Source organism: Lates calcarifer, unplaced genomic scaffold, assembly GCF_001640805.2.
Source record: "Lates calcarifer isolate ASB-BC8 unplaced genomic scaffold, TLL_Latcal_v3 _unitig_5674_quiver_906, whole genome shotgun sequence".
Classification (NCBI taxonomy): Eukaryota; Metazoa; Chordata; class Actinopteri; family Centropomidae; genus Lates; species Lates calcarifer.
Genome location: NW_026117660.1, coordinates 44215 through 58397, shown reverse-complemented (window position 1 = coordinate 58397; position 14183 = coordinate 44215). Strand labels below are relative to the sequence as shown.

At 43.4% G+C, this 14183-nt stretch overlaps 1 protein-coding gene, 1 long non-coding RNA gene and 1 pseudogene across 7 annotated transcripts; 2 read left to right on the top strand and 1 right to left on the bottom strand.

Moving 5' to 3' along the window:
• Positions 1-1119: 1119 nt before the first annotated feature.
• On the top strand, positions 1120-1750 carry LOC127141592 (uncharacterized). The gene is made up of 3 exons (XR_007812108.1): positions 1120-1201; positions 1333-1405; positions 1496-1750. It is a non-coding gene; the product is annotated as an uncharacterized LOC127141592 (long non-coding RNA).
• Positions 1751-3941: 2191 nt separating this feature from the next.
• On the bottom strand, positions 3942-9044 carry LOC108875526 (interferon-induced protein 44-like; annotated as a pseudogene).
• A 156-nt stretch (positions 9045-9200) lies between these two features.
• On the top strand, positions 9201-14076 carry LOC108875521 (uncharacterized). Of its 6 annotated transcripts, none has more exons than XR_001959890.2 (8): positions 9201-9291; positions 10329-10411; positions 10970-11110; positions 11539-11626; positions 12128-12259; positions 12734-12973; positions 13306-13600; positions 13759-14076. XR_001959890.2 is itself a non-coding variant. In XM_018664520.2 (8 exons), exons 3-8 carry the CDS (start codon positions 10373-10375, stop codon positions 13536-13538), a joined length of 873 nt encoding a protein of 290 aa, XP_018520036.1. In that variant the 5' UTR covers positions 9251-9291; positions 10092-10192; positions 10329-10372; the 3' UTR covers positions 13539-14076. The 6 variants fall into 6 exon arrangements, 5 of the variants coding, with proteins under 5 accessions (XP_018520035.1, XP_018520034.1, XP_050924983.1 ...); XM_018664520.2 differs by adding an exon at positions 10092-10192 and having other exon boundaries at positions 9251-9291; positions 13306-14076; XM_018664521.2 differs by adding an exon at positions 10092-10176 and having other exon boundaries at positions 9267-9291; positions 13306-14076.
• The last annotated feature ends 107 nt before the right edge of the window (positions 14077-14183 follow it).

Sequence of the window (14183 nt, the reverse complement as noted above, 5' to 3'; positions counted from 1 at the left end):
TTGGGATTCCCACAGCTGAGCTGAAGTCTTCATCTGATGTTAAAGAAACAACGTTCTGACCTCTGCTCATCTGGAGACAACATTTAGAAAACTCAATCACACCATCGTCGACAGAACAACTCACCTTCTTCCTCAGGTGTTTGCTCTTATAGACGTTCTTCAGATCCTTTTCGATTTCACCACAGGCTGTGTCGATGTTGGTGACGATCGCCATCTGAGGAATTCCTGCAGACACAGAGATTAGCTCAGTGTTCTGAGTAGAGCTGCAGATTATTTTCACTAACGACTGATCTGCTGAGGCTCACTGAGATCTGGTTTCAGGGTATCTGATGCTTCAGATGTTTAAGTTGAACTGGAGACCTGGTCTTTAAACTAATGTTTGTCTGACTGTGACTGTCTCTGGTAAACTGACGGCTGTTCCAGATGTTCCACATGTCAAACAGTTTAACACATAATGATGGTTGTAGCTGCTTTTTAAAAGATCCCGACAGTGTTGATGCCTTTAATCTTCTTCTGTCTCTGCAGCTCAGAATATCATGAGGCAAGATAGAAACTAAACCCTCTGGTGTTTTACATTAGAGACATAATTACTGGGATTATAAACACAAAATTCTGGCATTACTTTCACTTTTAAAGTGGTTCTGGTCTGGTTCATGCACCTAATTTTGACCAAAAATAAATTGGTTTGGAACCCAAAAAGCTGCTTCTCAGTTGGAACCAAAAAATAGTGTGTGAAGTGTGAACCATGGTGACATCAGTGGGGTGTGTCCTATTTTACAGGTCACTGTTTCCCATTGTGAATAATTATTGTAGTGCCCTGCTACAAATGATAATATTTTGTTTCTTTAAACATGTGTTTGGTTAACAAGTATGCAGTATATTTTGAAATATCGTTTGTCAAGTTGCTGCTGTTGTGAAATAAGTTTGCATTAATGTGGAGAAATTCATAATGGTACTTTATTTGGGAAGGTAAAAATGTCCCATGTTCTTAACGGTCTGTGAATGTCTCATGATGTTCCCTCTTTAATTGAGTAACCAAGTGTCAATCTATTATTAGCCAATCCGTGCCTGTCAAGGTGAGCGTCAATTACCTACCGATTCTGAGAAGGGGGTGGGACTAAAAAAAGAAAGGAGACGAGGCTCGGGCTAGTAACGGGAGAAAGGAGGGAAAGAATAAGACACAACGAAAGAGCTAGTTGAGGTATTTGAAAGTATTTATTGTGTGTTACCCGTCACAAAATGTAAGAGTGAGCCATGTTCGGAGCTGTTTCAGCCGGAAACTATACTAAATGTCGGCGACGCCATTTTCTGTTGTGTATTAATGCTGGTTAGCCTCGTTCCCGCTAATGAGGAGAAGAAGGAGACGGTGTGTGTGAGGGAGAATATTTTGCGCCGAGGTTTCTGGGTGAGTATGGACATTATGTGAACTGGTGAGAATATGAACAGTGTCTGGGAATGAATAGTGAGTTTATTAGTTTTGTGAATTTCTGCATAGTGTGCCCCAAGCCTACATGCTGCCGCCACGCATGCTGCTACTGCTGCTGCTGTAGAGGGCGCTCGGGACTTCGCTGCTGCCAGAGGACGTGCTGTTGCACATGGACATGTCCTCAGGACTGGTTTCTCCATCTCATATCACCTTTCTTCACTGAACAGAGGGTTTGAGGAAAGTGCTGCTAACCATTTCTGAATTTCCAAGGATTAGTGAGTACAACGACATGGTACCATAACTGAGTTTTACAAAAGCCCAGGTATTATTATTTATTTTATTGACTTATAGAGTCACCAGGTCATTTCAAAGGGTGATTGGTTTTCTGTTAATAAACATCTCATGTTGTTGCAATGTATATTTGTGTTTGAATGTGGTATTGGCAGGGCTATGGTGTGTTAAATTTGCGTGGGACGTTGTAAGCTCACATAGACAGTCTAGCTAAAATCAGCTAACCAGGCCTCTCTGCACCCTAGGCAGGGTCGTATGCTCTCGTTAACATATATCCCAAAGTTAATATGTTAGTAGACTCTCTCCAATTCACCTTCCATGCTTAAGGTGTTAACAGGTGTAAAGGGGTTTGCCATTTCAATTCAATTCAATTCAATTTTATTTATATAGCGCCGTATCACAACAACAGTCATCTCAAGGCACTTTTCATATAGAGCAGGTCTAGACCGTACTCTTTAAAATAGGTATTTACAGAGAGAGACCCAACAAATCCCACCATGAGCAGCACTAGGAGACAGTGGCAAGGAAAAACTTCCTTTTAAGAGGCAGAAACCTCGAGCAGAACCGACTCAGGTGGGCGGCCATCTGCCTCGACCGGTTGGGTTAAGAAGGAGAGAGAGGGGGGGAGGGAGAGGGGGTAGAGAATAGCGAAAGAAGAACATAGCATAACACAGGTTCCATATCAGATGTAAGATGAGGCCAGTAATACAGCAGTAGTAGTGATAGTAGTGATAATTAAAGTATTAACTGCTAACATAGCAATACAACTAATAGCAGTATAAGTAATTTCTAATTCTAGCAGCAGGTGTTGAGTGGAGTTGTAGGAGCAGCAGGAGACTTGTCATCAGATCAGACTCTACAGCTCCAGAGGAAGAAATACCTGCAGAAAGAGATAGAAGGAGACAGAGACAGAAGAGCACAATACTACAGGAAAGGGACATATTGAGTTAGTAACATGTAACATGGGATATGAATCCATATTGAGTGGAGAGAGAGGAGAGAGAGAGAGAGAGAGAGAGAGGAGCTCAGTGCATCATGGGAGATCTCCCGGCAGTCTAGGCCTATAGCAGCATAACTAAGGGATGGTTCAAGCCTGAGCCAACCCTAACTATAAGCTTTATCAAAGAGGAAAGTTTTAAGCCTACTCTTAAAGGTGCAGAGGTGTCTGCCTCCCGGACCGAAACTGGGAGAAGGTTCCACAGTAGAGGAGCCTGATAACTGAAGGCTCTGCCTCCCATTCTACTCCTGGAAACTCTGGAACCACCAGTAAACCAGCATTTTGGAGCGCAGAGTCCTGGTGGGATTGTAGGGGACTATGAGATCTTTAAGGTAAGATGGAGCCTGACCATTAAGGGCTTTGTACGTGAGGAGGAGGATTTTGAATTCTACTCTCTAGATTTGACTGGGAGCCAATGTAGAGAGGCTAACACAGGAGAAATGTGATCTCTTTTCCTAGTTCCTGTCAGTAGTCGTGCTGCAGCATTTTGAATCAGCTGCAGAGTCTTTAGAGACTTGTTGGGGCAGCCTGATAATAATGAATTACAGTAGTCCAGCCTGGAAGTAACAAATGCATGGACTAGTTTTTCTGCATCTTTTTGGGACAGAAATGTCTAATTTTGGAGATGTTACGCAGATGAAAAAAGGCAGTCCTAGAAGTTTGTTTTATGTGTGAGGTAAAGGACAAATCCTGAGACATGACAATTCTGTAGCAAATGAGAGTTGAGTGGGAGGGCTACATTATAGTGGTTTCACTCAAAACTGGTGGAAAACACAGGCTGGTTCACTGGATAGAACCAAGGTTTCAAGAACTCTGAACTGACCAGTTCAAGAACGAGCTAATTTGTTGGAGAGGAAGCAGGAAACTTCACTGTCAGTGACTGCTTCATAGTTGTGAATCAGGAGCTTCAGTGTTTGGAGTCAGCAGCAGGTGAAGTTCAGGAGGCTGTGGCTCTTCATTCAATGTGTCACATGCATTTAACTTACATTTCATAGACTTCAGTTTCTGCTTCTCACACAACAGAAGCTGACCAGACTGAGTGACTTTAGACTTTAGTTGTCAACCAATGTTGAACCTGAAAATGATTCACAAGGATTCACAGAGGAACTGCTGGGTGAATTTAATTTGATAAATCCTTAGTCATGTAAGAGACAGTGACTGTGAGTAAATCCTCCTCTGTGAAACAACCCTCTGAGATCTCTGATCTTACCCAGGTCTCTTGCTGGTCTCTCTGATGCTACTCATCTTCTGCAGAATTGGCTCCTTGATCTCTGAGGAGTTTGCAGAAATCACACAAACCAGGACATGAACTCTGTCGTCTGGGAGAAGGTGTTTGGTTGTAGCCTGGGTCTTCATCTGACAGAGGACATGCTGGGTTGAACTGGAAAACCAGTGGAAAACACATTACATCATGATGTAGATAGAAAGACTAAGGTGCTTTACAAGAACATGTACAGCAAAATAAACACAAAACCATGGTTCAAGTTCAGGGACACTGGTTGGACTGGACATTTATGACTGACCATAAAACCTGGAATACATCTGCCAAGAGTCTGAACTCTTTCTTACTGCTCAGGCAGTTTTCCAAAGAGCACCCACCGGTTTAATCAGTGGTTTTACTCACCCATCAGAAACAAAATTACACAGAATATTTCATAGATTCATCTGCAGCTAAAACTCAAGTAAACCTTAAAACCTTTATATACTAGTCCACTGAATTTCTCTGAGAATATCCACAAAGAGGCATTATTGAATAATGTGACAGTCATACCTTGTGATCCTCTATCACATGTCCCTTCATGGCCAGTTTGATGTCGTCAGCACGAACTCCAGAGTCCGACCCCTCCTCCAGCCCCATCATATCATTGAAGACGAACGCGGGTAAAATGTCTTTGGGTTTCCTCTTCCTTTTCTGATTTGATGAGTTTTATACTGAAACACACACACATCCAGTGTCTCCAGTGACCAGTCTGATGTGTCATGTACATGTGATTCAGTGAAGGGTTCGGCTCAGTGAACTCTGAATTGCCTTGAATATTTCATTTGCTCTGGTGGATAAAATCACCAAAGAAGCAGCAGCAGATTGAAGCCACACAGTCCAAGACACATTGTTCTAATCCTGTTACATTAATATACAACTAAATATCAACAGCAATGATACTGAACTTATCAGTAAAATGTTTCACAGACAAGGTGTTTGTTGTCCAGATTATGTTTCCTATAAGACGTCTCTGTGGGCCGTGTGGGACAGGATTGTGTGAAGGTCAGGACAGTCACTGAGTATCAACCACCAAGCAAACCAAAAAGGAACTTTAGTTGGTTATTATAGCAGTTTCTTCATTACAGTCATGTTCCCTGTCACTGAACTGCTCAAGGCCAAGGTGAAATTTGATTGGTCGGCTGACACTGATTTTAAGGGGGGAGGAGTGACAGCCCTGGCTAACTATCTTTTAAGTTGTCTTCCAATGTCTAGACTCTCTGAACCCCAACTGCCCCAGCAACCTGAGTCTCAGGTGCCCAGTTGTGTCGAACCCTTCCTGTCCAGTCATCCTGAGGCCGGGCTGGCCACCAGCTCAGAGCCTCAGTTCTCCCGAGCCTCATTTGCCCTGTTGACCGCCCAGTCGACTGCTCCTGTGTCACCTGGTCTGGTTGACATCTCACCTGTTCCAGTGTCATGGGGTCCAGTCAAAGTTTCATCAGTTCCTGAGTTATCTGTCCTAGCCAGAACAGAGCATCGGGACCCTGGTCGATATCCGGTTTTTCTTCCTGTGTCGGCTTTACGCCATGAGTTCTTGGATCAAAGTCTCGGCTGCCCCTGTGTTGACCACCACAGCTGACCTGTTCCAGCGTGAGGGTTTTTGGTCAAAGAGTTTCTTCTGTAGTCACCGCTCCCTGAACTCTAGTTGACGGTCTGGCTGACACCTGCACCTTATCTCCAGTTGGTGGCCCAGCTGACACCTGTACCTTGGCTCCTGTCTCCCTGCCCGACACAGCTCAGATCTACAGCTGACGCTGGTTATGGTCATGTGTCTGGATGGGTACGTTTCAGTGGTCTGAGAGATCCAGAGAACCTGGACTCATTATCGTGGGCTCTGTGTTACCTTTGTCAGACACAGGTTCCAGTGTTGATGTCCGATGGATGGGGTTGGCAGGACTACTGAAGACCTCCATCTTAAGGCAGGGGCGTGTGATGACCCCTCCCACTCTGCCTGCTTTTGCAGATAGTGGGAGTTGGGTGGTAGGTGGAGATGGGAGGCTCGTCTGCTCATACCTGCCCTGTGTGGCCTCCCTTTTTGTTCTTCCTACAGTCAGTATGGCCCCGGCATCCATTAGAGTTGATCCTCTGAACTGGTTATTTGACCTTTGACTTGGTCATGTACTCCTCAGTGTGCACATGGGTGATCTGGTTTGGGGATGAAAGGTTCCTCTGTATTGGTTTCTTATCACTGGATGATGGGAAACCAGGATGGGGATTCAGGCCATCTTTTTTAGATTTTATTCTTACTTGTACCCTGATGCGGTCTCTGGTTCTTGTCTGTTTACCTCTCCCCTCACCATGTTTACCCCATCCCCCCACCCCCCTCTTGCCCACCCTGAGTCCGGTTCTGCGGAGAAGTGTTTCCTTGCCACAGCTGCTTAGTGCTGCTCATGGTGGATCTGTTGGGTCTCTCTCTGTAAATTTTATAAGATAAAGAGTACGACGGTCTAGGACCTGCTCTATATGTACAGAGCCTCCAGATAACTTCCGTTGTGAATTGGCGCTATATAAATAAAATTGACTTGACCTAACATGAGCTCTTTAACAGCCTGATCACAGATGCCATGCTTAATGTTGCAACACAAATCTAAAGTTTTCTTACTTGTCTGGTGAAGCTTGTGTCGGAGGTGGTTGCACTGGCTGCAGCAGGAATAGTTGTCCTGCCTCGCATGACGGTGCTGACAGAGTTGATGAAGCTGGACTTTCCGCCTCCGACAGGCCCGTACAGAAGAATTCGCAGATGTTTAATGTCTCCGTTTTCAGGCCTGTACTCCTGCACATACTGAAGATCCCTCTGTTTCTCTCTGTTAAAAAATGGATATTTCAGATTTAATGAATCATTTTAACAACTTATCAGCTTGCATTGATAACACAGACATGCAGCAAATAAAATGAAGTAAAACGAAATAAACAAAAACAAACAAAATGACCAAACTAAAGAAAGGTTAAAGTAAAACAGTGTGCACTTTTTGGTTTCCTTTCAGAAACTAAAGTTTTAAAAATTAGATAAAAGGGTTATTTGATTTTAAAAAACACAAATCAAATAATTTTCTGTTTGTATCATGAAAGAAAACCGTAACTGAAAACTTACCTTTTAAATTATTTTTTAAATGTGATTGAAACTGTGAGACTGTAGGGGGTGCTGTTGCTCAGATGTTCATTAGGATTAAAGTCAGTCAGTCTTTGAAACAGGTGAGAGAAAGGTTAAATACCTGACATTAGCACAGAAAGGCTACACTGTCTGATGACCGTCACTCAACACAAAGCACCTGACAAATACTGAGTGACGTATTTATTTCCAGGTACAGGCTGAATGTGGCAGAACAGAGTGAAAATCATCAGAAACTGTGACTCTGTGCTAAACAGAAATACTCAGCATCTCAATGCTGTTGTGCATTTTCTTTCTTTCACCTGTTTAAAGACTGAATCACACTAAGAGCAACAACCACAAGCACAGGGTGACATCCATGCAACAGCGCCCCCCTGTGGCCACTCTTCATGGTGTAACACCTGCTGACTGGTTTGAAGAGATCAACAAACAAACATGGCCGTCAGGTTTGTGGATAAACTGAAGTGTATTCGCTGGTCGAGATGGAGGCAGTTTGTTGTGGTGTAGACATTAATCAGTGTGTTATGTGTTAACAGTTGGAGACAGCTGGTAAAACTGCACTTCTTCTCTTTATATACCATCCTCCACACTGACAGGTCCAATGAGTGGTGGAGTGTTAAAATGCAGTTTTAGTCTCATCTGGCTGCAGGACTCTGTGGTGTCAGGAAAGTTTAGGGTCTTTTACAGAGTCACCACCATGGAGGTGTGATGGAGAGCTGGACACTGAGCCAACACTCAGCCTCACTGCTAAAACTCCATCATAACAGAGACGTCTGTTAAACTGTTGGAGAAGAGAGTTTCAACAGTTTTTACAGACGTCATCACAATATGGGCCAACAGGGGAAACACTGAGCACTGAGCATGGGTCAGTAAACTCACCCCCAAGATATTTTCCTCCAGGGTTCCTTAAAAGCTGAAAAGAAATGAGGAAATGTTTGAGGAGAAGTTCATCAACACAGATCATCACTGTGTCTTAATAATGAGAAATCAGGAAAAAGACTTCATATCTTACTGGGAGAAGGCGTAGGTTCAGGTTCTACAAGAAAAACATGTAGGAAACATGTAAACATGGTGTGAAGTCTGAACACAAAGTAAAATGAAAATACTGCAGAGTAACACTGACTCAGAGTTTAAACTCTGTTGAGTTTCTGCTGAATTTTCTTGTTTGAGTTTCTAAAATCAAAGTTTACAGTTAGAAACGCTGCAGCACCAGCATCACCTGATGTGGCTCTTACCAGGTTCAGACTCAATGAATGGCCACCACCAGGATTTCCCTGTAGAGAGAAAAGACGACATAAAGAAGATCATGTACGACATGTTCCAGAGCTGACATCTGAATGAACAGTGTGTAAACCAACAGCTGAGACTGCTGGTTAGAAAACAGTGACTCTCATTAGTTACTAACTGATTCTGAATCTGTTCAAACACTGACCTGTCTCCTGACCCTCGATCTGACTGTAGTTTTAATGATCAGGGACAATCAGCACTGCATCACGTCTCCTCTGGCTGCTTCACAATAAAAGCCTCTGTGTCTGTTGCCTGTTGAAAGCTTTTATTGTGAAGCAGCAGCAGCAGTCATGTAACTCAGCTCTGAGGTGGTACAGACACACTGCACATAATGATCTGTTATCTGACTCGTCTTCAAACAAAATCTGACTTCAGTCTAAACAGAGTAGAACCATGTTTGCAGTGATCAACAACAACAGTCCATCAGTCATCACACCTCACTGAGTAAACTGAATAAAGTGAATAATGAGAAGAGAAACATCCTTACTGCGTCTGCGTCGCTCTGCCATCTTCCTCCTCCTGTTGTAGTTCTGCAGCAAAGTGGAGAACAGTGAAATCAGACTGGTTTTATATCGAGGTTCCTCCCTCTCTACAAACCATGTGACTTAAAATAAATCCATCGCTTCGTAGGAACATCTCTGGCTTTCACACACACACACACACACACACACAGACACACACACACACACACACACACACACACACACACTCCCTTGTTCACCTATATTTGTGGGGACATTGATTTCTTGCAAGTCATGGTTTGAGAGAAGCTGTGTGATTTCTTCAAAGTCACATGAAACAGGAATCAGCCAATGATAACAGAGGGAGGGACCCTTATATAAAGAGTCTGTGGCTCATGTTTGTTTCCACTTCTCTGCAGAGCTGCGACAGAGAGAGGATGAAGAGGAGACAGCAGCACTCAGGTGAGGATTCCTCTGATCACATTACTCAGTAAACAGTGCTGAGACTCAGAGTGTTAGAGTTAGAGGCTGTGAGACTGATGAGTGTCCAACGTTTGTGTCTGGAGGTTTTTTCTCTTTAAGACTGAAGTGATTCTCACAGGACAGATTGACTGTTTCAGAGCTTTGAACATCAGGTACAGACACTGTGTGTCTTGCTGAGGTGAAATGAAGTGGGACCTCAGTGTGGTCACATACGGACCCCTCTTCTCTCATTTACCTTCCTGAACAGAGCGTCTGAACCCACAGGTGAATTCAGGTGCAGATGCTCTTTAATCCTTTTGAGAATTCAGTTGACCTCAACCTTTCAGGTTGATGTGAAAGTGGCGTTGATGACTTCAGTCAGCGACCTGTGGCTGAGATAGAGACCACCAAACCAAACTGTCATCCAGCAGAACAGACCCCCTCCCTGGATCACCCTCATCAAAACATTTCCCAGGAAAATGATGTTTGGCCTCGTTAATGACCGTACAAGCCAGGACATCCTGAGAAATCAGTGACAACAGAAACCACCTGTGTTCAATCAGGAATCATGACCCCCCCCCCCAACACACACAAACACACACTGTGAATCTGTCTGAGTTGGACTGAGCTGCTGAAACCCCTTTTACTGTCTTTTATTAATGTCTTTCAGACGACGTGTCTTCTCATGCAGTAGTGTCCTGCTCTGATCAGTGATTGATCAGGTGTTGATTGTCAATCATTGCAGCAATGTGTGCGATATCATAGCTGACAGACCTGAGACCAGCTGATTTGACTTGCAGGTATCTGAGCGACGGCCTCACATGAAATGAGGCCCCCATCTCATCGTGGACCCTACGAGCAGCACATGCTCTGTGTTTAGACCGGGTATCTGTATTTAAAGGTCTCATCCAGTAATTTTCCACTGTTGCTTACACACCATATTTACTGATTAATACCTCAGGCATCGTTGGATCATGAGCAGCGTTATTGCTTACAGGGTGAACTTCTGTAATCACACGTCACACCTGTGTCCACAGCTGAAGGTACCTCTGTTGATCCAGATGACCGATCACCAGATGATATGGAGACGACATCATCAAATCCTGATGGCGACACACAGGTGAGTTTACTTCCTGTTTGTAAGAAAACTTGTTTCACTCCTCAGCGGTGGAAAGTAACTGATTACATTTACTCATGTACTGTAACTAAGAGCAGTCAGATACTCGTACTTGAAGTATTAACACTTTATTATATTACTTTACTATGTTACTTTTATTATAGACTCCGTACTGGAATGACAAAATAAGTTCTGGGTTGACTTGCGATTGGTAGTGTTGAGTGTTGATCTGTCCGGGATGTACCCCACCTCTCCCCCCCATGTCAGCTAGGATTGGCTCCATCCCCCATGACCCTTATGGATAAGTGATATAGATAATGAATGGATGAATCAAACCTTCTTCTGCATCAGAAACGAGTGGGGATAGGTCATTGAACAGAAATGTAATGTGTATGTTTACTGCAGCAGCTCTGAATCCAGAAGCTGCTCAACCAGGTGAAGCAGTCGCCATGGTTCACCTGTGTGTCCAACACACACACACACACACACACACACACACACACACACACATACACACCTGGTCTAAGTCCTTTGTCCTGAATCACTTCTCTCTGTCCACAGGAGTCAGACTCAGACCATCAGACACTCTCAGTGGAGTGTCCAAAATGTGGGAGCAACATTCAGGTGCCGGTTGATGCTGGGGTGGAGGTCACAGATAAATATCAGCCAGCCTCCTCCAACCAGAACAGGACCTGTGGAGAGGTGAGAGTGAGAGTCAGGCTTTTACTGAGCTGTGGGATCAGAGAGAATCTGAAACATGAACGTTCAGAAACAGAGTTTACAGTCTGTAACAGAGGTGAAGAAACAGGACTAACGTGTCTGAACGTGGGAACATCTTCTTTAAACAGACTAGGACCAAGACCAGAGTTGATACTTGGACCTGGTTCTGGTTCTTCTGACCTGGTCTGGACTGAACTGAACTGTCTTGAGTACCAGCCTGTCTGGACCTCAGCTGATTGATCTGATTGATTTCTGTACTGATCAATAGAGGCTCTCTGGTCCTTCCTCCACCTTCATCTGCAGTAAACCTCCATCAGTCAGAGCTCTGGAGACTTTAATGATCTATACGTAAAACAGTTACAGTGTTCTGGTCTGTGACCTCCAATGTTTACATGTCTTCATGTCTTCAGGACTGGGTGTCACTGAGTGAGGACCAAGTGAACCTGGACGAGGTCTTACAGGAACTGAGAGGCTTGATACCAGATCAACTGTATTCATGTATGTACAATAATTTACATTTATTGTTCTAACATGTTATTTTGATAAAACAGCTTGAGATCTCCTGATTAGTCCTCAGGATCAGGATCACTCTGAACTCAGTCAGAGATTTTTTATGATGGAAGAAGCCTCACTCTGTGACACCACCATACATTAGTGTTTCTATATTTCAACAACTGCTACAGAGTGAGACCTCCTCTCTAATGCACCATCAGCTGATCTCAGGTCAGTTTCAGGAGTTAAACTTTGATCCAGATCAGATCAATCAGTTAAACTGATCAGTTTTGTAGCTTTGAATCAGGACGTTCATTTTGGATCAGAGAGCTGATGGTTTAGTCTCTACAGCTGTTTCCTCACAGACAGACTGAATCTACATGGATTCAGTATCAGAGTCTCTGTCAGCAGAGTCTCTGTATTAAAGGACTCCGATCTGAACCTGATCAGGACTTCTCTGATCATACCATGTAAAACTTTAACACTCTCTGTCTGTTTTCCCTGCAGCTGCTGAACGTTTGGTGAACGACATGAAAAAGATCCCAGAAAACTCTGAGCATCTGGTGGACCTCGTAGGTCATATGAAGGAACATCTGAAGAGTTTGAAGGAACATTTCAAACCTCAAAAATCTAACAAAGGTTATCACATTATTTATTCATTTATTCATCACTGAGAAACCAGCACACCACTCCTCTGAATACTCTGTTATATTTACACTGAATTCATGACCACGGTCAGGTCAGGAGTCCAGCAGGTCTCAGCTCAGAGAAAAGGTTCAGCTTTATTCAGGATCAGCAGACTGAAGCCGGCAGAGATAAACAGGATGTGAAGTCAGGGAGCAGCAGAGGTCGACAGCAGGCAGCAGAACCAGAGAGAAAACGGGGATTAAGGGATTAAGATGTTAACATCAGGATATTTTTTAAACATTTGGACACTGATTCTGATCACAGTTCTTCTACAGATGTCTGTTTATGTGGAGCTCTGTGGTTACCCATAACACCGTTCTTTGTGCAGGTCTGTGGGAATGTTCAGTCGATCTTCAGAGAGGATCATTAGGATTTCAGTTTTATTATTGTAAATGTATAAACATTAACAGTTTGTTCATCTTTCAGCAGCTAAATCTCCATCGTCATATTCATGCTGTACCTATAAAGTGAAGCTCTACAGTGTTGTCACTGGTAAAACCTTTGGTGCTGATGACGTCATACTGGAGCAAGTAAAGAATAAAAGATGGACAGCAACACTGATGGAGGTGACCACAGATCCTCAGGACTGCTACGTCATCATTGTCTTCTGTCCAATCACGTCTCGTGTTGGATCAGATGTGGAGGCAGCCATGAGACGTGAGGAAGGTAATGATCAGACGTGTTTCCACTTGTTCTTATAGTGAAATGTGCACAGCTCATTCATTCAGTCACTGTTTTTTCTCTCATGTTGTTGTCACGTCAGACTGTTTCATTTTCTTAAAATGTCGTCGCCCTCTTGTGGTAAAAATGTTTCAGTACATATTCCAGATTTAGCAGCAGAAACATTTCTCTTCACTGCTCTGCAGACACAGGACAGTTTTCATGTTTAATAAGTGAAGATAACACAGTGGACACATGAAGACATTAAAGGGTAATATTCTCTTTGTCTTCACATGAAGTTCATCACTAACCTCTGTCCTCATATTTCTGTCTCTCAGTGTCTCAGAGTCAGAAACCTGTCATCTTAGTGATGATGCATCACACCAGAGAAGTCGACTATTCACCTGATGGAAGAAAATGGTGTGAAAAGTATCGAAATGTCATCTCTGAGGTTCATGTTCTCTTCCATGAGACTCAGCCGGGCTTACTGAGATGTGACAGGAATGATCAGGCATTTGAACAAATTCAAAATGAGGTGCACAAACACAGTAAAGGCAGACGGCCTTGGTGACTTTCTGGTCTGGATGTGGAACAAAAAGCAACAAACAATGAAGTAAAGAAAGCAGCAGGATGGTGAGATTCATGTTAGTGATCAATGACAGAAACAGAGAAACACAGTTTGACCTTCTCCTGAGTGAATCTGATTTAATATCACTGATCACAGCTGCTTCACACTGTATTTCTGCTCTATAGTTACTGAGTGTCTTTCCTCTTTTTATTCACATTTTCAGTCTGCACATAAACAAATAATCAAAGTTTTATCTGCTGAGCTGAGGATGAATAAACTCTGACGTCCATGAAGAGAATAAACATCAGATCTGAACCTTCCTCACATTAAAACATTCAAACAGAAACATGGTTTCCCATCGTCTGATCTTTGACTGCAGCTCTGTTAATGACCTCCTCCTCCTCTTCTTCTTCTGTGGTGGTTTAACAGCAGCGACTGGAGACCCAGCTCCTCCAGCTGTTGATGGCTCAGATTGGACTCTGTACATGACACTGTTGACTGTTTGCCTGTGTGTTGGATTAAATGTTTCATCTCAGTGTGAGGTGATGTTTGACGTTTGTTTCTGCTGCTGACAGCAGCTGGAGTTTCACTAACTTCAGCTGTGAGTCTGTTTCCTGGTTACACCTGGTTTGTTAGATTTAACCCTTT

What these genes read in the sequence shown, in the direction of transcription:
- LOC108875521 (XM_018664518.2), top strand. Translation starts at nt 9,225, where the DNA reads ATGTTTGTTTCCACTTCTCTGCAGAGCTGCGACAGAGAGAGGATGAAG. An exon ending in ATCCTGATGGCGACACACAG is followed by an intron (nt 10,412 to 10,969) that starts GTGAGTTTACTT and finishes CTCTGTCCACAG; the next exon opens with GAGTCAGACTCAGACCATCA. An exon ending in AGAACAGGACCTGTGGAGAG is followed by an intron (nt 11,111 to 11,538) that starts GTGAGAGTGAGA and finishes TCATGTCTTCAG; the next exon opens with GACTGGGTGTCACTGAGTGA.